The following is a 22,147-nucleotide window of genomic DNA, read 5'->3' on the forward strand; positions in this document are numbered from 1 at the left end:
GGTTTTATAAACCTCCCTATTGAATCCCTTCCTGCTAGAAATGTCCCGTCCTGAACTCTGATTATATGTGCAGCTTCCATTTCCAGAGGGCAGCTGACATAGAGCTTTCTCCTTTCCAGTTTGAAAAGGCTCAGGCAAGACTCTGACCCAGCTGGGATAAGGTGTCCACCTGACCTCACCAGCTGTGACCAAAGGGACAGGGCCACATGAGTAAGTATGTGGCAACTCCCAAGGGAGTGTGTGGATGGAGATGACTTGGGAGGGATGTTGCCAAGGGAAGGGAAGACAGAGGTCAGACGGTCTCAAGGACAGACACTACATCCTCAATGTCTGAACCAGGAGCCTGGCCGGAGCCATCCACGTGCTGGGCACCAGGGTCTCTTGCCCGGGACACAGTCATCCCTGAGGGGAGATGGTAAGAGTTCATCGTCCAGCACCTTCTGGTTCTATGGAGAGAAGAGAAACAGAAAACCCACCTCAAAGGAGCCCTGTTTTCTAGAAACATTTCTTTATTTAAAATTTAAAACCATATTACTTCATACAGCAAACTGTGTACTTTGATATATCACAGTGTCTTAAAAAGGAAAATAATCGGATTTGTTTGGAAATTTATTTACATCAGCCTAGAATGATTGGCAAGTAACACAGTTACTATGAAACCCAAATTGTTACAAAATGTTTACAAAAAACTATATTCATAGAAATTCTGCATGTCCACAAAGGGCATCCCCTGAATGGCCCAGAGACCAGTGTGTGGGAACCATGTTGAGTGGGAGTGGGGGGTGTCCAGGCACTCTGGTCTGGGTGGTGGGACAGGTCCAGGGTCTCAGAGGCCCATGGTGCTGCGTAGGGGCTCAGCCCAAAGCCTGGGAACTGAGGCCCTTACCATGGACTGGGGGCTTGACGCACAGTGGTAAGAGGGCCCATGATCACTATGGAACCAAGATGGGATCTCCTCACGAGGCTGGAGTCAGGCGTGCATGGTCAGGGCCCCAGAGGCAGACCCAGAGTTCAGTGCAGACCAGTCTGAAGCCAGAGGCTGAAGCTGGGGCAGGTTGCTGACTGCATGGAAGCCCACTCCAGATCTCCTCCCCTGCATGCACGCTCCAGAGATGCTCAGACCCGCAAAAGGGGCTAAAGGACTGGAACTGTGGAGAACAGACCCATCTGGGTGAGCCAGGGACAGAGGCCTGCAGCCTCCTGCAGAGGGGGCGTCCTGCCAACCTCCCTGCAGGGGAGAGAAGGGCAGACAGACGGAGCCTGGGCCGTGCTGGGATAGGAGCTACCTTCTTGCCTCTCGTCTTTCACCTCTCTGGCTCCCAGGCTGCTCCCTGACCGCTGGCCTCTGGATCAGATGGGGTTGAGGAGGTTGTCTGAGGCGAGACAAGCCCTTGGCTGGCATTTCACTGAGGCTATGGCTGCTTCTTCATGTCTGGAAACCTCAGAGTTTCGATCCATAAAATGGAGACAATCTGGGAGGTGATTTGAGGGCCACTGTTCTAGAAGGCAGGAGGACAGGATCAATAAGGGGCCTGGGAACACTGTATCGGTGTGCTGGCAATGCCCTGGGGCGCTTTCTCTTTAACAGGTGCTTTCCCTAGCTGTGAGCTCTGCTGTGTACAAGTTGTAACTGCTTCTGCATGTGGGTGAGCATCAGAGGCAGAGGCTTTTGCTACCTAGAATAACCCCACCTTCTAGGGTATTCTAGGTGGAGCCTGAAACCTACCTGGCGATTCTGCAGGTAGGTGTGAGAACAGGGTTAGGAAGTGCCCTCCACCCCTTTCCCAGCCCTTCTGCTCCTGACGAATTGCCCCAGAACTAGAATGTAATATTGGCACAGGGGCCCAGTGCTAGCATGACATTGCTTCCCAGACACACACAGCTGTCCTGCCTCAGACAGGCTCGGATGGAGATGAGGTCCCTTGGCCACTCCTGCCCCTCCCACAGGAGGTCTTGGCTGTGCAGGACCCACCTGGCAGTGCCATGTAGCTCTGCCCTCTTCTTCAGGGTCTGGAGCTCTGATGTGTGGAGGGCCTTCCCCACCCCAAGGGGCTCTCTGCGACCTCTGTCCCGGACTTTGCTGCTGCAGCCCCCATCTCTCACCTGGTCCCCACCCATGCTGGCTGGGTTATGTACACTCCATGTGCAGACGTGCGGGGAAGGGTTGTATACACATGGGCTACAGGTCATATATACACTGTGCATATATATATATATACAGTATATATATATATATTTACATTCATATATATATTGTACAGAACATTAACCTTCTACCTCAAAGTTTTGTGACTTCACGTATGACCTCAGCTCTGAAATTTTAACTCCAGGGCAAATCCAAGATGGAAAGGAGGGCCTGATTTAAACTGCCATGGGAACAGAGGGCATGGCCCTTCCATGGCAGCGAGCAACCAGGCCCTTTCCAGATGTGTCCACCTGACCTGCAACTTCCAGATTTGACTAATCCAGAGAACTGCCCACAGAGTTGGGCCCATTTCTTGTGTCTGTTCATGGGGCTGGGCCCATCCCAGATGTTAAGTCCATGCAGCTGCTTGTCCAAACCTCTAACATCTTTGCAGCTGGGTGTCCGCACAGGACCATTTCAGATGTGAGCCACAGAGGCCAGCCTACTTTCAGATGTTTGTGCATGTACCTGGGAATGGCTCAGGGAGGGACCAACTTCATGCTGACTGACGAAGCAGGAGCTGTGACCCACCCCCCTACCCAGTACGCCCTGGAAAAGCAGGCAGAAAGGGAGCTTTTGATTGTTCTTGGTGAGCACATGCCTGGTGGAGAGGGAGCAACTTCTAACCCGTTTGGCTCTTTGCCCCGGCCTGAGCCAGGATCCCATCTTCCAGGGCCTGGGGCATAGCAGGGGTTCAGGGTGGAGCCAGATTGTGCTTCCAGCTTAGGTAGTCTTGGTTGTGAGGAGGGGGTGGCCCTCCCACCCCTCAGACACTCAAAGTCCAGCACATTGGCCAAGGGACATCTCCCCTCTTGAGAGACTCTTGCAGCATGGGGCCACTTGAACATTGACAACGCTCTCAGGATTTTCTTCTGCCCAGAGCAGAGAAACCAGCAGCAGAACAAGGGGAAAATGATCGGGAGGGCTCACTGTCCTTAAGCCCCAGGGCAGGGATGGTGGGGGTCAGTGTCTTCTCACCACTGCCCCTCAACTTGGCCAGCTGGAGCAGGTGGAGAGGAGGCACTGGCATTTGGGGATAGGGGGACATTCTTCTGTTCAGGGCAGGCATGTGGCACTGGGCAGGGACAGTTCAGCATCTGCTCAGGCAGATTCCATCTTCTGGTCCATCCAAACCAGCTTTCATGCTTCCCATTACCCCTCAGTGCCTGCATGTGTGCATAAGCACTACACGTGCACACACACAAATACACACACACGCATGCTTCTACCCCAGCTCAGCTCCACGCCCACTGGCAGGACAGACCTAAACTTAGAAAACACATGATCTGCCTCACTGGAAACACCTCCCCACTCCGTCCCACCTCACAGATGTAGCAGCACTCTCAGTCCCTGGGAGAAACAAAGCTCATACTTGGGTGGCAGTGGTCCCCACTGCACTTTGAACACTAGGACAAATGCAGGATGTCAGCCAGAAGCCGAACATCAGCCACACTGACAACACCTGAACATCGGGAGGATGCAAGGCTTGCATGGGAGAGGAGGTGAGGCAGCGTGCCCTCCTGCTTCCACACAGGAGCCTGAAGACCAGTCAGTCCCTTTTGCGGGGGTTTCTCTAATTGAATCGTGCCTCTATTTGTCCACTATTCTTTGCTCGTTTTATAAAAATTCTCACCACTTCTTCTTCCTCCTGTCATAATCCACATATATACATAGCCTCAGAAGGACATAACATGCTCATGTAGCATCACACACACAACATATGTGTGAGACAAGAGCGTGAATGAGGCGCATGCTATGAAACTTACTGGACAAAGTAAGACGGCGGCTCATGATTGTGTTTGCTGAGAGCAAACTTGCAAATACCTTCATTAGAATCCCGTTACCTGGGAATTACAAAAAAAAAAAACGTTTCCCTTCAAACAGGACATGACGTCTACAGCAAAGGCATCAGTAGCATGAGCCCCTGAAGGGTCACGCCCCCACTTAGCCCGTCTCCTGGCTAGGGTGCCCATGCAACCTCGGTGAATCTCTGTGACAAACAATCTCTCTCATGACATAAGTGCAAACAGACCCTGGTGCCCGGCCTTCCTGATTGTCCGTCTCTGCTTCTACTGTGACCTGGAACATACGTATGTGTCCCACACACACACTCGGAAACTTCAACCCCACATGGCTTCTTGTCTACAGCATGCATTGATCCATGTCACACAACCCTCTGGTCCTGGCCTTCCCTCTGCTCCCCACTGTGCACACATGCCTTCACATACCTGTCCACATGCACTCACACATGGACCCCTTGGTGACATGGCTTCTCCTTTTACACATATTTGGCTAGCTGCAGGTAGGATCCTGTCCTCCATCCTGTGCCATTCAGTGTACAAGTGCACACACACACACCAGCATGCACACGTGTGCATGTGTGCTTACATACGCATACTCACCAGGGCCCCATTATGACATGGCTTCTCCTGTTTTTACATATGTGGGGCCCTGCTGCTCACCCAGATTTGTCTCCCTTGTCCCCAATTCACTCACATACACATACACACGCATATGCACACATCATATCCCCAAGGATTCACCTATTATTGCATGCCCTGGACTGTGTTATATGTCCAGATCTGTCCTGCGCCCCAGCCCCCGAAGCTCACACATCCAAACACAAAGACACAGACACACATGCACACGCCCTCTGCACCCTGAAGCTTATGACAGCATGGCTTTTCCTAACATTACATGCATGGGGCTGTGGTGACTGTCTAGCCTTCCTCTCCCTCGTCCAATATACACAGCCAGTCGGAGCTGTTGAGATTCTGGGAACCCGTGGTTTGGTCCTGCAGCTCAGTCTGGAGGAGGGACAGTGTTTATCACATGAACCCACTGTAGTCTTCTGCTTTGCTAAAGATTAACCGTCACCCGGATGAGAAAACCCTTGAGATCCAAATGCAGCTCTCCTAACCAGGCTTCCCAACCACGCAGGACAGAGGTGGGAGGGGAGTGGCTGGTGTCTCCCAATTTGTATCCAGAATCTCCAGAACCTCCCTCCCCTGTTCAAAGACTGCCCTCCATCCTTGGCCATGGCAAACCTGCTAGCCTGTCGTGTTCTCTTTAAGGACACTTTTTTCCTAATCTTTCCTGTCTCATTCATTCCAAGACTCTTAAAGTCACAGACCTCTAGAGCATTCATCACAGCAAGGTGGAACTCACAGATCATCTGGTCCACCCCCTGGCTGGTACCCCACCTGCTGCTACTTCTCTGCTGTCTCCCCCAAGCCCCACAAGGTCGCAGCTACTCTGGACAACAGACAACGGGCCAGGATGGCCTTGTCTCTCTGTGTGGGGTCTTTGGTTAATTCTCCAGGAGGCGGCCTCTTCTTCCTCACCCTTGGGGCCTCTGTCAGCTAGGATATTATGTCCCTGGAAACTTTCTTTTTCTGGGGAGCATCTCTAGGTTTGGTAAGTCCAGGAGACCAGAAGTTCTTTTGGTCCCTTCTGGTTTCCCCCACCTAGCCCAGAGTTAGCCTGTGTAGTAGAATACTGACTCCTTTTTTGAGGAGGGGCAACTTGACTTTCACTTCAATCAACTCTTCTCCTTTCCAGAGGACAGAGGGAGGCCAAGGTCAACCAGCCAGGAATGGGGAGTTGTTGATGAGAAGATGGCAAAGAACCCAGGTTTCCAAATGCAAACAGGGTTTAGACAACAGCTTGCCAACCAGCAAAGTGAGAGCCCTTGGCTCAAGAGCTGGTGGGGCTTCTGTGGAATCTGCTTTTCCTCTGCTGGGCTTCAAATATCGGCTGAGTCTTTGGGCATCCTTTGTGAGAGGTTCGGCGGGTGTGGGGGGGCTCTCTCTTCTGGCCAGAAAGTGGGGAAGAATTTTTGTGGCCACTCCCCCACTTATATTCCTAGAGACCTCCCAGAGGAGTGGGAGCCACTGGGTCATGGTCCATAAGAATCCAAAATGGCGGCCTCTATTTGTGCGTTCTCTTCTCTGCCATACCCCAAACTCCTCTTTTCCCTTGTGTGGCTCTGTCTTCAATGCTGCCAAAACCGGGGCTGCCAGGGGTGGGACCAAGTCCAGAAGATCATGACCACGTGAACAGCCCAAGAGGGATGAGGTCTTCCTTCTGCCCAGGCATATGGGAGAGGGATCCCCCACCATGAGCTCCCATTGGCAGCCATGCTAGAAGCCATCCTTAAGGTGCCAAAGGCTTGTGTCTCTGGACTCACGGTCAAGCTCTAAGAGGCCTGGGCTCTTGGGGAAGGAATGGCAATATAAGAGCTGTCTTCCGTTTTCTGTGGCCTCTGTAGGGCTGTGGCAGAAACTTCTGACTCTGGATGAGAGTTGAGGGGCGGGTGAGTTTGGCCTGAGAGAGGCATGTGCTTCCTTTGGCCTTGGCTATCTTGGCTGGCAGCTTTAGAAACCCACAGAAGAACTGAGGAGGATGAAGCCCAAGCAGCTGGCCTGAGAGCCTGCTGGCTTCCTGGCAGGTAAGGGCAGGAGGCTCCTGGCCCAACAGGCAGGTGGCAGCTCTGGTCCCCAAGCCCAGTGTAGGGATAGAGGACGTTCCTTCCAATCTCCTTTGCTTTCTTCTGCCCAGCCCCCAGGCCTGCGGTCCCCACCCTAGCTGTGCCTAGGGGAACACAGGAGCTAAGGATGTGCTGCAGGCCATGCTGTCCTTGCCGGGAAGCCGGCGGTCATTGAATGTGTGCATGTTGATGACGGCGTCAGTCTTGACCATCATGGGAGGCTGCGGCTTGTGCTTGACTCGACGCTGGCAGGTGAGGGAGAAACGGATCTCATCGGCCACGGTGCTGCAGAAGGAACGCTGCAAGAGGGTGGAGAAGACGGGTCGGAAAAGGGGCACAGAGTGATGCCCGGTCCTGCAATTCCAGCCAGCTCCTTCCCTTTCTCCCAGAGTCTGTGCTAAGGCTACCTGTCTTTCTCACACCTTCACCCCACCCACCCCTCTGCCACCTGCAGGATGATCAGTTTGTGCAGCAGTCTACAACACCTGACAGTCTTGTTTGGAGACTAAGGTACCTGTGGCAGGCATCATCATCTTAACTTCATTTATAGCTGAGCAAATGAGGCTCTGACTGGCATGCGCGTTCAAGTCTGAGGAGCTCTGGTTTACCCGTGCCATTTTCTTCACTAGACTTGGAGAAAGGAACCAGCCAGTTTCATCCCCATGAGCCCACCCCCCTCCGAGCCCTGACCAAAGCACTAGCTTTGGCTCAGGGTCAGAACTCAAGACACATTTGACGAATATATGGATAAACTTTCTCCCGGAAAGGCTTCCAACTAAGGGGAAGAATCAGCATCTTCCCACTTAGGGAAGTCCAGCACGTGTTTCTCAAGGTGGAAAACTGGGAGGCAGGTCTCTGTAGGGCTGTTGGGTGGCAGTGACCTCCTTCTGGCCTGGGTCCCTGCACACAGCCAAGAGGGACAGCAGGAGTGTAGCGTTTCCTGCAGGCATCTGATGATGGTGGCTTCCAGAGGTTGTCCTGCAGCTTGCATGGAAGGCATTGGGGGCTGCTGATACCTCAACTTACCCAGTGAGACCAGGGCACTAGCACCTGTACCACTTGTATGCAGGGGTTGGGACTAGGCTTTGAATTCTGGCTCTGCCTCCTACCAGCTGTGACCCCTCCAGGCTTCCCTTTCCTCACCTACTACATACAGAACACCATCCCTCCTCACCTCCTTCTCTTCATTCCTCAAATACTTAATGTGACCCTACTATGTGCCAGGCACCGTTCCAGGTGTTAGGCATAGAGTAGTGAAGAAGACTGATAAGGTCAGAGCCCACTCAGGGAGCTAATGATGGGATGGAACAGATAATAAACACGTGAACAAATAAATAATTTCAGACAGTAATAGCCATTAGGAAGAGAATCCAGCAGTGAAATGGGACGGAGAAGAGGTGGGAATGGGAGCAGGTTGGTAAGGAAGGCTACTTGAGGAAGTAACATTGGAGCTGAAATAAGAATGACCAGGAGATGTCAAGAACACACACCCTCGGAAAGGAGCATTCTGGGAGCAGCACGTGTAAAGGGCCTGAGGCAGGAATGTGCTTGGTGTGTTCAGGACTGAACAGGAGGCCAGTGTGTGTGGAGCAGAGTAGGGGAGGACAGGGAGAGAGGAAGGTGGACAGAGAAGTGAGTAGATGGAGCCTTTAGGCTTTTTGGTGGAATCAGGAGCCCCTTTTAACTGCAATGGGAATTTCCAGCGAATCTGGTTGTTGTTCTTTTTTGATGTATCATAATTTTGTACCAACAGAGAATCATTCTCTGTTTAGGTGTTTACCTCTCCCTCCCATCTTTTAGTGTTATAATTTACACTTTAGCAAATTTCCCTGTAAATAAAACTGCACCTATATTTGACCACTTACACAGGGTTCATTTCTAAGAGTGGAAATTGACTGGCCAAATGTACGGATACTGTGGAAGGCTCTGAACACGCCGTGAAGTTGCCTTCCAGAAAAGTACCTGCAGAGACTCCCCTCAGCAATGCTGGACAGCGTCCCTTCCCTTACACCCTTGCAAATTCCAACATCCAGTATTATCTTTCCCCTCCTCTTTGTTGACGAGGGCTTGCTGGTTATAGAGGATTCCATTTCATTTTTTATGGATATGTAAGTTGCTTGTTTATAACGTGCCCCTCTATATATAATTTAACTGCAATCTCCCTGAACTTCTCCATGAGTTGTGCTTCCCCCAGCCCAGTGACCCTCAACTCAGACACACATTTAAATCACCCTGTAGGCTTTCCTAAAAGCACAATGCCGGCTCCACCACAGACCAATTAAAACAGAGTCTCTGGGAGTGAGGCCAGGGCATTAGCACTTGAAAACTTTCTCCCCGTGATTCTAATTTGTGACTGGGATCCAGAACTACTGCCCAACTAGGCTTGAATTAATCAGAAGGTTTGAGTCTCGTTCTACTGTCTATATGCTTGGGCCAACCCTGTTAACTTTTCTTTTTCAAACTTTTGATTATGGAAATTTCCGCATATATGCGAAGGTAGAGAGAACGGTATAATGAACCCCTATGCAACCAACACCCACCTTCCACAATTACCCTGGAGGGTTTTATGCAGGAAAATGATATGGTTTGAATTAAGTTTTAAACAAGGCTCTGGCTGCTGTGTGAATTGTGGATGGTGTTGGGGAAGCTTGAAGGCTGGAAGGTCAGTTTGAAGGCTGCTGCATAATCCAGCAGGAGGTGATGGGGCTTGGCCTGGGGTGGGGCATCCTAGAGATGGAAAAACGTGCTAGGTCAGGACAGAGGTAGAGGGCGGGGCTTGCTGGCAGACTGGATGCAGGGTGGGCTGTTGTGAGGCTGAGGTGAGACAGCACTGCGTGCCTGGCACATAGAGGGGCGAAATCGGCACAAATCTCCTCTCCCATCCTGTGTAGACCCCACGCTCTGAGGCTTACCTGCTCTCTCTCTGCTGTTTTGCGGAGCTTGTACACAAACTCGCCCACGGCCACCAGCACAGAGAGGACCAGCCCGGCGGCCAGGACAATGAAGATACCCCCGATCTTCTGGACCCCCAGGGCGCTGGCCTCTTTGTTTTCCTCCTCAGGACACCCGCTGCCCCGCCACCATTTCTCCTTCATGATGTGCAGCTTGTCCTCCTCCTGAAGCTGCAGGATGGCAATGGTGATCTTGTCCCTGTATGGGGAGCCTGGGCAGGGAGAAGGGACTCCTGGCCATCAGTGGCGAGTAGCCCATGCTGTGTTTGGCCCTGCCAACACATTGTTCAGGCCACCACCACCAGCCTTCTGGATCAACTCTTAAAAGGGGGGCCCTATCCCTGAGGGTCTCCCCTTTAAATGAATGCATGGTATCTGGGTGGGTGGAAATGTTCCGTTTTGGCAGGCGGTTGTGCCCATTGCGAATCAGTCCCTATGGGCTTCCCGAAGGCCCAGTGCCCCTGAGCTGCGTCAGCAGGGGTGGGAGAGGGAAGACAGGAATAGCCTCTGGGAACTGCCCTCGAACCTTGCGTCTGTTCCAGCTCTCACTGCTTAGACCAGGGCCACCCTCACAAGGCATGTGGCTCTGTCCCTCTGCTTCTGGGCTAAGAAAATGTCCCCTTTATCAGCCTCATGGAATGAGCTGTGAGAGGGAGCGTGAGTGGACCTGGGGGTGGAGTCCACCCTCTGCCCACACCCCTGCCCCTCCCGCCTGCAGCTCCTCGCTCACCCATGGGCGTGCCAATGCCGTAGCCCTTGGAGTCGATGAGGCCCCCGATCTGGGTGAGGTTGCAGTTCCTCTGCGTGACGTACTCGATGGTCGTGGACTCCATGAGCAGTGCGTAGTCCGCCGTCAGGGCCCTCTGGATGCCCTCCTCGTTGTTCTTCACCAGCGCCGAGGGCTTGCTGCTCATGAAGGCCCACATCTTCTCGAAGGTGGAGATTTTGGATTTCTAGGCCGCGAGGGAAGAGGTGATGCATACACCGTTAACTGGGCGCATCAGGGACCAAGCACCACATACCCTGCTCAACGCACTGTGGGGCCTTGAACTCTGTCTGTGATCTTCAGAGAAAGGGAGTGCTACACAGTGCTCACAAGTAGAAACTGAGGCCCTGGGAGCAAAGGTCCCCAAACACACAGCTGGCCAGTGATAAAGCGGAAATGCAGACTCAGGCCTGCTTCCTGGAAACCCTGGCCATGGCATGAATTTTTTGAGGCACAGTCTCGCTTTTTCACCCAGGCTGGAGTGCAGTGGCACAATCTTGGCTCACTGCAACCTCTGCCTCCTGGGTTCAAGAGATTCTCTTGCCTCAGCCTCCCAAATAGCTGGGACTACAGGCATGTGCCACCACACCCGGCTAATTTTTTTTTTATTTATTTTTTTAGTAGAGATGTGGTTTCACCATGTTGGCCAGGCTGGTCTCGAACTTCTGACCTCAGATGATCTGGCTGCCTCGGCCTCCCCTGCCCTGGCTGATCCCAGGGGAACAGGTGGCTCTGCAGGCCCCACTGAGACCAGCTGGTTCCAAATCTAGCTGTGCCTGTCTGACTTTTTATACATGTATTTTCTTTCTCTAAAATTTGTGAAAAGTTAGCATGTTCAGGCTTTGTTCTAAGAGCTTTACCTGCATTAACTTGTTGATTCTTCACAGCGATCACAGGAGGCAGGCACCATCATGAGCCCCACTTGACAGATAAAAAGATCCAGGCACAGCTAAGTCACTTGCCTAAGTTTACCCAGGCACGAAGTAGAAAAGCCAGGCTTCAAACTCAGGCCATCTGGCTCGAGTCCATGCCCCTAACCCCTCAACTGCCCACTCACAGAAACCACTATGAAGGCGGAGGGGGAGAAACGGCTGCCCATCAGGGCAAAGGTGAGTGGGTCCCAGGTCTCCCCTTTCACTTCATCCAAAGGAGGCCTCTTTTATGTCCTATTTCAGGGGAAGATTTTGCCTGAAACATGTTCCACTTCATTACTGTGAGGAAGGAGCAGGGTGAGAATTGCTGAGGGGGAGAAAAGTAAGAGGAGTCGGAGGAGGTGGTCTGCAAGCCCCCTTCAGCTGCACCAGAGCCCAGGGCTGTAGAGTCCTGGGCTGGACACGGTTGCATGGACAGAACCAGAATCCCTAAGACTGGGTTCAGTGGGTGGGAGGCTATGCCTGCCCTGGGGAGACACAGAGAGGTCACTGGGGCCAGGAGAGAGGAGGGCAATGGCTGAGTGTCCCTTGCTGCCTGGGAGACTGTGCAGATCAGGGCGTACGGCATTCATGAGATTTCTTGAGAACTTAGTGCTTTGCCAACTGCCTGCTCCCAGCAGGGATCCGCCCTGCCCTGGCTGATCTCAGGGGAACAGGTGGCTCTGCAGTCCCCACTGAGCCCAGCTGGTTCCAAGTCTAGCTGTGCCTGTCTGTGATGTCAGCCTGTCTGACTGGCAGCCAGCCCAGCTCCAGTGTGCCTGATGGCATGGGTGCACTTGAACATGCTGGTGCAGGGCTGGGGCATGGACAGGGGATGGGGAAGAAACCGAGTGCCAGTGATGCCTCCTTTGGGCACAGGGCTGGGGGCACCTTCACAGATAAGCAGCCACTCCCCTACCTACAAATTTACCTTCCCCAAAGTCAAAGGCATGAAAGGGCCCAGATGCCTGCAGCTCTCACTGGCCTCTCCCAGCCCCTCCTGGTCCTCAGCCTGCCCTTCTTTCAGCCATTGCTGCTCTCCAGCTACTCCAGCTCTGCAGGACTCCCTTACCTCTGCAATCCCTGCCTCCAAGCCTTTTATGTTCTCTGTTCTCCCACCTCCCCAGCTATTCTTCCACCTCAGTGCTTCTTGTGACCCAGGCTGTGCCCCACTCAATACTCTTGCCCTTAAAAATCTTCCTGATGTTCAGCTTTTCCACCTCCCCAGATATTTACTTTCTAGAAAATTTCTGATAAGCAGATTCTCCCACTTCCAACTTCTTTTACTTCCTCTGTTCCATTCTCACTCTGCTGTGCCACCTCCCTAGATTCTCCTGTTGTAGAAAGCTTCTAGATGACTCCTAGTGATCCCCATCTCTGGTATTCACACCTTTGTGTAGCCCCCTCTTCTTGAATGTGACTCACTTTTAACTCCCTACAAAAGTGATGGGATGTCATGTCCAAAATTAGGTTACAAGAGACTGTGACTGGTACTCTCTTGGCTCATCTCACTCTGATGGAAGCTGGCTGCCATGTTATGAGTTGCCCTATAGAGAGGTTCCCAGGGCAAGAAACAGAGGGCAGCCTCTGGCCAGTTATCAGTGAAAAATGGAAGCCCTTAGTTCAATCACCCGGGGGGAGCCGAGTGCTGCCAACAAGCATGCAGTGAGCTCAGAAAACGTGCCCTGAAATGACTGCAGCAGTAGCCAACACCTTGTCTGCAGCCCCTTGAGGGACCCTGAGCCAGAGGAGGCAGCAAAACTGCCTGGATTCCTGACCCACAAGCTGTGAGATAGCAAATGTTGTTTTAAGACATGAAATTTCGGGTAATCTGGTATGTAGCAATAGATCAATTATATACCCTCTTAACCACATACTCACATAAGTGACTTCTGTTCTCAATATAGTTGCTTTTTCAGATAATCATCAATTCCAGCTATTCCTCTGATCAAATTATCCTAGTCCAGTCATCCCTGCTTTGCCAGATATACATGTTCCCAATACTCTGCCATCCTGGTTATTGGAACCTAAATACTTTTCTCCCTCTAGTGATTGCAGCTCTTCAGCTCCTTTCCATCCTTTCTTGTCTCTTCTGCTTTCCCAATTCTCCCTCTTCTACTAGAGGTGGGAACCAAAGACAGATGAAGCAATCAGACCTCCTAATGCATCTGTCCATCTAATCTATCTTTCCATCCATCCACCCATCCATCCATCCACCCATCCTTTCACCCATCCATTCATCCATCCATCCATCCATTCACCCATCCATTCATCCATCCATCCATCCATCCATCCATCCATCCATCCATTCATCCATCCATTCATCCATCCATCCATCCATCCATCCAACCATCCATCCATCCATTCACCCATCCAACCATCCATCCATCCATCCATCCATCCATCCATCCATCCATCCAACCATTCATCTATCCATCCATCAACCACTCACCCACCCATCCACTAATATTATCTGATCATGCTATCTCCCACACACCATCTACACACTAGTTCATTCAACTAATCTGAGTATCTACCTATTACTTATCTATCCATCCACTTATCCGTCTATCCAACCATCTATCTATCCATCCATCCATCTGTCCTCTTACCTACTTATCCATCCCCCAACCATCCATCCCTTTCTCCTCCTCACCCATCTTACCCACTCACTCTTCCATGTCACCCACTCTGCCAGTCATCCATCCAAAAAACTACAAGTCCTGAGAAAAGTAACTCGACAATGAATCACTCAGGAAGCCCCGCCCACTCGTTCTGTCTCAGAATGGGATAAGAACTTCTCTTTCTCTAAACTCCTCTTTATATCCTCCTGATACCCCAACACTTTATTCCTCCTATACACAGGCCCGCCTGACACCAATCCATATGCTTTTTCCAGTAACACAACACCATAGATGAAGATGGGAGGTGAAAACAAGGCATGAAACTGGCTGTGACATTGATTTTAAGAGGTTCCTGGCTCTGGAGCCTCCTGGCTCCAGTACTAACTAATTTATTACCTCCATCACCTTTAGGGAGATGGGTCTGAAATCTGCTTTCCTAGAATGGTCCCCCACTGTCCTTGTCTTCTTTCTTGGGGCCCCCATTCTCAACTCCATCTGCTCACAGTCTCTGCTTTCCCTTAAGTTCTGTCCTTCTGTCCTTGAGTAGTTCAGTGATTCTGGGACACAACCCTGAAAAGTTTCCTTCTGGCACGACTAAGCAGGGATAGATAAAACCAGGGCCCTTCATGGACTCTCAGGTCCTTCTCTCCCATCTCTGGCCTGAGTTCCCATCACTGGCCTGAGCTATTGTCCCCACTCCAGGGAACTAAGTCCCACATACCAAGCTCCTGTGTCATTTTGCCTGTCCCAGTCCCAGTGGGAACCTTAATAGGGATTGTTTCAGGTCACCCAAATCAATTAATGGAATCATCTGAAACAACCAATACAGGGCAGTGTGCCAGAACACAGATGCTTTTTTTTATCAGCAAAATTGGCAAGAAAGTAAATTTCAGGCTCACGACTTTCAATTCCAGCCTCCTCAAAGAAGCAAATTTATTTTCCCTGACTGAAGATACTTAATCTCGAGAATTTAACATTTCTGTACAAGAGAATGTATGTAAGTCTATATATATATATATATTGCAATTCTAAAGGGAGCTGAATTTCAGGGAATGTGTGGAGAGAGGCAGTAGCAATGGGACTACATACAAGACCTTGAGTGTTTTCCATACTGGAAAGGAGACCTTTTCCCATATTGATTGGCTTTCTTATCTCTGGGTGTGGAGTCTTTGGCCTTATTGGATAATGGACTTGAGCAGTTACTCATTTCTCTTGGGTCATTTCTGTGGGGACAAAGTCCTCTTTGAGTCCACTACCTCTGCCCGCTGTTACAGACTCCCTGGTAAGAACAGACTAGCTCACCCCTCATCCCAGCAGCATCCCCTGATGGCTGGACATGCCTGAGGCCTGCTTGAGGGGGACTGCAGGCTGGGGTGGAGGTAGTGAGAGGGGTCAGCTCCACTGCACTCTGATGGTGTCGCACCAGCCTGGGCTCAAATGCCAGCTCCTTCTGTGACCACAGGCAAGCGATGTCACCTCCCTGAGCCTTACTTTCCATATCTGTGAAATGGGTGTTGTAAGAGTACCTGCTTCTTTGGGTTATTGTGAACATTCAGCAAGAAAAGGTGTGTGAAGTCTTTAACACAGAGCCTGCTCCTAAGGTTCTGCTTAATCTTGAGAATTTAACATTTCTGTACAAGAGAATGTACATAAGTCTATATATACATGTGTAAGTAGACTCACGGACTCTCAGATCCCTCTCTTCCATCTCTGGAAGAGTTCCCATCACAGGCCTGAGTTCCCGTCACTGGCCTGAGCTGTCGTCCTCGGCCCGGGGAACAAAGTCCTACATACCTACAGCTCCTGTGTCATCCTGCCTGTCCCAGCCCTGATGGGAACCTTAATAAGGATTGTTTCAGGGCTAGTCACCCAAATCAATTAATGGAATCATCTGGAACAACCAATACAGAGTGGTGTGCTGGCCCCAGTTACTCTTTCCCTTTAAGGCTTCTTAATTCTCCATAAAGCCCAGTTTTCTCACCTCGAAACTGGGGATTTCTCTATAGTGCTGAGTTGCTATGGCACTTAAAGAGGTAGAAACTCAAATGCTGACAGGGGCCAGGCAGGGTATTGAAATAACTAAGAAAGGCTGGGTGGGAGTCTGTAAACCGGAGATAAACATTGCCTCTCAGCTCCTGAGAACTGCTGCAATTGATGTTTTTTTTTTTTAATACGTATATAAATAAGTGATGTGTGGCCCCTCCAAATCATGTGGATGGGCTGCACAGACAGACCTGTGTGTCACCAGTTTGCAACAATAAACAATAAAAAGTTAGCATTCGCTGCATGCCTACTTTGTGCCAGGTAATGCTGTGAGCTGAATACATGAATTCTCCCATTTAATCATCTCAATAACTCCATAAGGTGGGTGCCCATTAGCTGGTCATCTCCAGTGTGCTCCACTTAAGTAATCTGCCCCAGGAGGGAATTTCGGGACAAGAGGAAAGGGTCCAGCCTGCTTCCCTGGCTTCTGTTCAGCCCACTGGGGTGCTGTGCGGAAGAGAAAGCCTTAGACCTAAGTGCTCCTGTATGCCTGGTTCCGGGCTAACCACTGTACAAACAGGAGCTCCCGAACCCTCTTGCCAACTGCTGCATGGTGAAAATAAGTATCCAAATGGAATACTTCCAACAAATGGAAGCCCAGAGATGTGAAGTGACTTGTCTAAGGGTCACCAGCAGAGACATCACCCCAGACTCAAATCCTGGTCTGTCTGACTTAAAACTGATATAGCTTGATGCCAACAGGCAAAACCACACTGAATTCTGCCTGGGAGTTACATTTTGGTCCCCCTACCTGCTTCTGCTTGAAGGCAGGGCTAAGGCTCTATGTGAGAGAGGCCAGCAGATGGGTCAGGAGAAGTTGGAAGCTGAGTTTGGGGAGCATCATCCTAGATCCTCCAACTCAGGGAAGGGTCTGTCATATAGCTGGAGGCAGCCGGTGGGCCGATGACCTCTCTGAGAGCATGCCTAGGTCAGATGCCAGGACCCAAGCTGTGCAAGGGGGAGGTCCCGACAATACACAGGGACCCAGGGAACCTGGCATTCTCGCCCCCCCCGCCCCACTCCCACTCCTTTCCTAAGCCACTTTCCTTCTCACCTGATATATGCTCCCCCACCCCCAACACTGAAAAAGGTCTAAGTGCTTGGAGAAGCTGTCTTCTGACGTCCTCTTTCTTCAAAGCTGTGCGGCCCTCCCTGCAAAGAACACGCTTTCCAGACGTTCTCCTTTACATTTTGCCTACATATTTTTACAGCCAAACGGTGCTTTCAAAGGCCTCCTTTTTCATCTCCTAATTAATTTTTATCTTCCAAGGCGGAGGGAGGACAACACAGGAGACACTGTTTGTGATGTCTGCTGCTCCCTGACAACTCTTCAAATGAAATTTCCTTTGGAATGATGGGGCTGCAGGGTGGGGGCGAGGGATCGAGGGTCCCCAGAGAGCCCGGCGTCCCGCTTCCTGCTGTTGCTGTCTTTGGACAGAAACAAGTTCCCTCCCTTGTGAGTTCTACTCTCAGTCAGGGCGTTCTTTAAGACGGTGTGCGGCCTAACCAGGACGATACTAACCACAGAAATCAAGTTCATCCGTCCTGCACTTCGGGCCTTCGAGACAGGCTGCTTGCTCGCTTCCTGTCCTTGACCTTGTCTCCCGGATTTGTGCCACTTGGCTGCCGCCATTTTTAAATCCCATCCTTTCATTCAACAATGGCATCCATTCAACATGTATTATAAGAGCAACTATGACGTGCCAGGACTGTGCAGGGCTGGGTATGCGGTCAACTGACTGTGGCTTCACTTTTCCCCTGCTGCCTCCTGAGGACTGTGGCTGGGCCCTTAGAGAAGCAATATGAACACAGCTACCAAGAGCATAGGCACTAGAGCAAGGCTGTCTGGGTTCAAATCCCAGCTCTGCATTTCTCTAGCTGTGGGACGTTAGGCAAGTCAGTTAGCCTCTCTGGGTCTTCCTTTCATCATGTGTCAAATGGAGACGACACATGATGTCATCCAAGGCTTTCAGGGCTGTTACGGAGGATGTTATAAGTGAATACAGGTAAAGTGCTTGGAATGGTGCCTGACACAAAATAATTGTTCATTAAGTGTTACTGTTATTGTTGACTCTGCCAACGTCTCCTAGATATCTGATGGCTCCTCCTGGACCTGCCTCCTGTTCAACAGTGGTGCAGGCTTGCCATATACTCTCACGGGCAGGGGAGGACCACCACCTCTCCCGGAGAAGATCCTGGAGTGAATGTGGGAGAGGCACTGGGTGTGAAGACAGAATGTCTGACTCTGTATTCGGCTCCACCACCGATCTGCTGTGTGATGATGGGCTGGGCCTGTTTCTCTAGGTTAATCTCAGGTCTCCTTCCAGCTCTAACCTGCAAACATTCTGTGCTAATCATGAGGCTATCGCCTGCCTGTGGGGAAGGTTTAACTAGGAAGTCCAACTACAGAGGGCAGGGGGTTGGGAAGGCAGGGGATCAATTCGTCCAGGGACCTTTAGGGTGGACGTAGTGCTTCTAGCTCATCTGATGAGGGGGGTGGTTATTGTATCTACATTTAGGCTCTTCTCCCGGAAGTAACAGTCCCATTACTGCTGCTGATGACAGGGAGCCTGGGCCAAGGAGAGCTTCACTAGAATTAAGGCAGGAGACAATGAGGCCAGGCATAAAGAGGAATTAATTGACCATCGGGAGAGCAAGAAAGTGGAGTTGGTGATGCAGGGGGTGTGGAGCTGTTGTTTCTGACCCACAGACCTCTGTGAGCATGAGCCCATGAGCCCTGGCATCCCAGCTAGGTGACAGCATTTGTGTCTCTCCTCTGCCCTCCTTGCTGTGCCATGTGCAGGGAAGGTGGGTGAGGGCGCAGGAGGGTGTGGGAGGTGGTGCTTGATGCTGGGGGCAGGAGCTCAGTGGGGAACTGGGACTAGGCTCTTGGAAGCCAATCTGAGCATCTTAGCATGGAGGGAGGCAAGGACATCCAATCAGCGGCAATGAGCCTGCACCAGGCTTATTTATGCTGTTTTCCTTTGATCGGGAGCCCTGCTTAGAGATGGGCTCATGTGTTATGCATGAGAGATGCTCTGGCACAGTCAAAGGGCTGGGCCACAGCCTGGGGATAGGCATGAGCAGGCAGGCTTGTGTGCACACACATACACACACATACAGACACACATACATACACAGTACATTATACACACACACACAGACATATACATATGCATGCATGGACCATTATACACAAACACAGCCCCGCCACACACAGAGACACATATGCATGCATGAGCCATTATACACAAACACAGCCCTGCCACACACAGAGACACATATGCATGCATGAGCCATTATACACAAACACAGCCCTGCCACACACAGAGACACATATGCATGCATGAGCCATTATACACAAACACAGCCCTGCCACACACAGACACATATGCATGCATGGGCCATTATACACACATGCATGCAGACATATATATATATGCATGGATCATTATATACACACATGCAGATACATATGTATGCACAGGCCATTATACACACACACACACACACAGATTCATGCATGCATAGGCCATTACACAAGCACACACACACAAAGGCTAGTGTACACACACATTTAGACACACATGCCATCACGGGCCATTATACACACAGGCCCATCTGCCCTCCACTGATCTAGGCACACCCATGAGGATATTCAAGCAGACAGACACATGTATTTTTTCTGCACACATACATATGTAGACCCTCTGGTACACACTTGTACGTACACATTCATAGGCATGTGTTCAGATCACAGAGATGCATCACACATATGTTCAAGCACACATACGCATAGATGCAGACACATGTCCTAACACAAATCCACACGTCCCCACACAGGTAGAGTTGTGCACAGCCACACGTGTGCACACATACACACACATTCCCACATATCCTATACTGCTGCATGCACATGTGAAGCCATGCATGTATACACATCCTCACCTACTCGCTCACAGGCAGAAACACAGAGTCCCATGATAACGCTGTTATCTTCCCCTCACTCTAAATCCACGGTAGTGACCTCTTAGGCAAGTCAACTAACATCTGTCTTAGCAACATCCAAGAGGGTTGAATGTTGCTCCTTTCCTCACTCACTGTCTCTTCACTACAAAGCTGCTTTCAAAGACATGGTGGGGTCTGGGCAGCGAGGAGGGGAGAGAGTGCTGAGGGGCTGCAGTGCCCAGTAGGTAGAAGTCTTTCCCACCCAACCCCTTCCTTCTCTCTTCTCTGAGGCCCCACTGAAGGCTCCACCTACCATTCAGAGGCGTAGCCTAGGAGGAGGCAGGGTGGGCGATGGGGAATCAGAGCCCAGAGGAAAGGAAAACACCCCAGGCTTCCATTCCAGGTTGATTGAGAGCAGTTGAGTAATAGAATAACATATAAATAAGTGGGCCTGCAGTCACAGAGTTCCCAAATCCTAATCATTTCAGAGACATAATTAGAGCAGTGGTTCTCCAAGCATAGAGCCTGGGCCAGCAGCAGCAGCATCACTCTGGAACCTTTTAGAAATGCACATTCTCAGCTCTATCTAGACCTAGATGGTCTAGATGGTCTAGAATCAAAAACTCATAGTGTGGGGCCTGCAAGCTGTGTTATCACAAGTCCTCCAGGTGATCTGAATCCACATGCACATCTAAGAACCACTGGCCTCGAAAAGGGGTTTCAAGAAGGCAGGCCAGGGTCACACCTGGCTCCTCCGGCTGGGAGTCCCTGGACAAACCACTTTGCTGCTCCGGGACTCAGTTTCTACACATGCAAAGTGGAAATAATTTGAGTACCAGCCTCTCAGGGTTTGTCACGAAGGTTAAATGAGGCTCAGCATTTAGCACAGTGCGTGGCCCACTGTGACATCTCAGTGGCAGCAGCTAGTGTTATGATGGCTTTAATTTCTGGGAGAACCTTTGTAGTTTCTGGTTCTCGGGGCCAGCCAGAGTCTCCTGAGCCCTCAGCTACTCCAGTAGAAAGCGGGAAACATTAGGGCACTGCGCCAACACTTCACAGAGCAGGAGGAGCAATGAAATCATGGCCAGACACCCATTAGAGCAGTCTCTTGGGCAGGTGACAGGGGCTTTATCTGCTGACACCAGCATTCCTAGAGTGTAACATGCTCAGTAATGTCTGTAAACACTTGTTCATGTTCTAAGCCTCCTCCCTTCCTCTCAAGATTTGGCCCTGCTGCTGTTTCCCCAACCTCAGGCTAGCTTCCTCGAGATGGATGGCACTGAGCCCCGAAGCCAAGGGCAGGGAGCCCCCTGGCTCCAGGCCTGTGTGTCTGGGCCACTCCTCCCCTCCTTCCCGCTTCTCCAGGCCCCTCTCTCCACCTGTCTCCCTCTGATGACTTAAGGAATCATAACACATTCACATTGCTCATCTCAGGCACAGAAACTTCTAGGATTTGTGCTGAGGCCAACCCATTTGACCCACATCACCGCAGCTCCCCAAAGTCAACTAGTCCTAACAAGGCGGGGCTGAGCCCTGGGGGCTTCTGACCCATTGGCCACGTGTGATTAGGGAAGGACAGAGACTCCGTTTCCTCTTCTGCTCAGTAAAGGGTCCGGATAGGATCAGCTCACGGTGCTGCACTAGGAGGGAGAGGGCCTCACCTTGAAGAAGGTCATGGTGGCCCCGTCCTTGACAGCCCCATACTCGATTTTGGTTTGCTTGGCCAGGTCATCAGCAGAGTCAATGGGTGATTCCATGCGCTCCACAGTCAGGAAGGCAGCCAGGTTGGCCGTGTAGGAGGAGATGATGATGAGCGTGAAGAACCACCAGATGCCACCAATGATGCGCGTGGACAGGGCTTTGGGCATCAGCTCAGACCCTGGTGAAGAGAGGAGATAGGCAGTGCCGTACAGCATCCAGGCCAGCGCTGCTCAAGTCCCTTGGGTCAGGGATTCCTCTGATACTCTAGTGAAAGCTAAGCCCCTTTCCCAAGACCAGTGGTTCTCAAAAGTGTTGTCCCTGACCGGCAGCAACAGCATCACCTGGAAACTTGATAGAAATGCACATTCTTGGGTCCCACCCCAGCATTCACTGAATTTCCGAGGGTGGGACCCAGCAATATGTTTTGAGTAAGCTCTCCAGATGATTCTGATGCAGGCTGAAATTTCAAAATCACTTTTCTAGAACAACACATACATTCACATTTCACAGGCTCATCAAAACCTCAGAT

The 22,147-nt window shown here is 51.1% G+C and overlaps 1 protein-coding gene across 2 annotated transcripts in view; it reads right to left on the reverse strand.

The window, feature by feature from the left end:
- Window positions 1-487: 487 nt before the first annotated feature.
- Window positions 488-22,147, reverse strand: part of GRIK3 (glutamate ionotropic receptor kainate type subunit 3) — a 95,208-nt gene continuing 73,548 nt past the window's right edge. For both annotated transcript variants that reach the window (XM_064363692.1, XM_064363691.1), the window contains 4 exons: window positions 21,579-21,796; window positions 10,356-10,578; window positions 9,587-9,837; window positions 488-6,973 (listed from right to left, as the gene is read on the reverse strand). In XM_064363692.1, coding sequence (XP_064219762.1) covers window positions 6,779-6,973; window positions 9,587-9,837; window positions 10,356-10,578; window positions 21,579-21,796 — 887 coding nt within the window. In that variant the 3' untranslated portion in view covers window positions 488-6,778. The remainder of the gene's footprint in view (window positions 6,974-9,586; window positions 9,838-10,355; window positions 10,579-21,578; window positions 21,797-22,147) is intronic.

Source organism: Aotus nancymaae, unplaced genomic scaffold, assembly GCF_030222135.1.
Source record: "Aotus nancymaae isolate 86718 unplaced genomic scaffold, 86718_ANA_hifiasm-v0.15.2.pri h1tg000053l, whole genome shotgun sequence".
NCBI lineage: Eukaryota > Metazoa > Chordata > Mammalia > Primates > Aotidae > Aotus > Aotus nancymaae.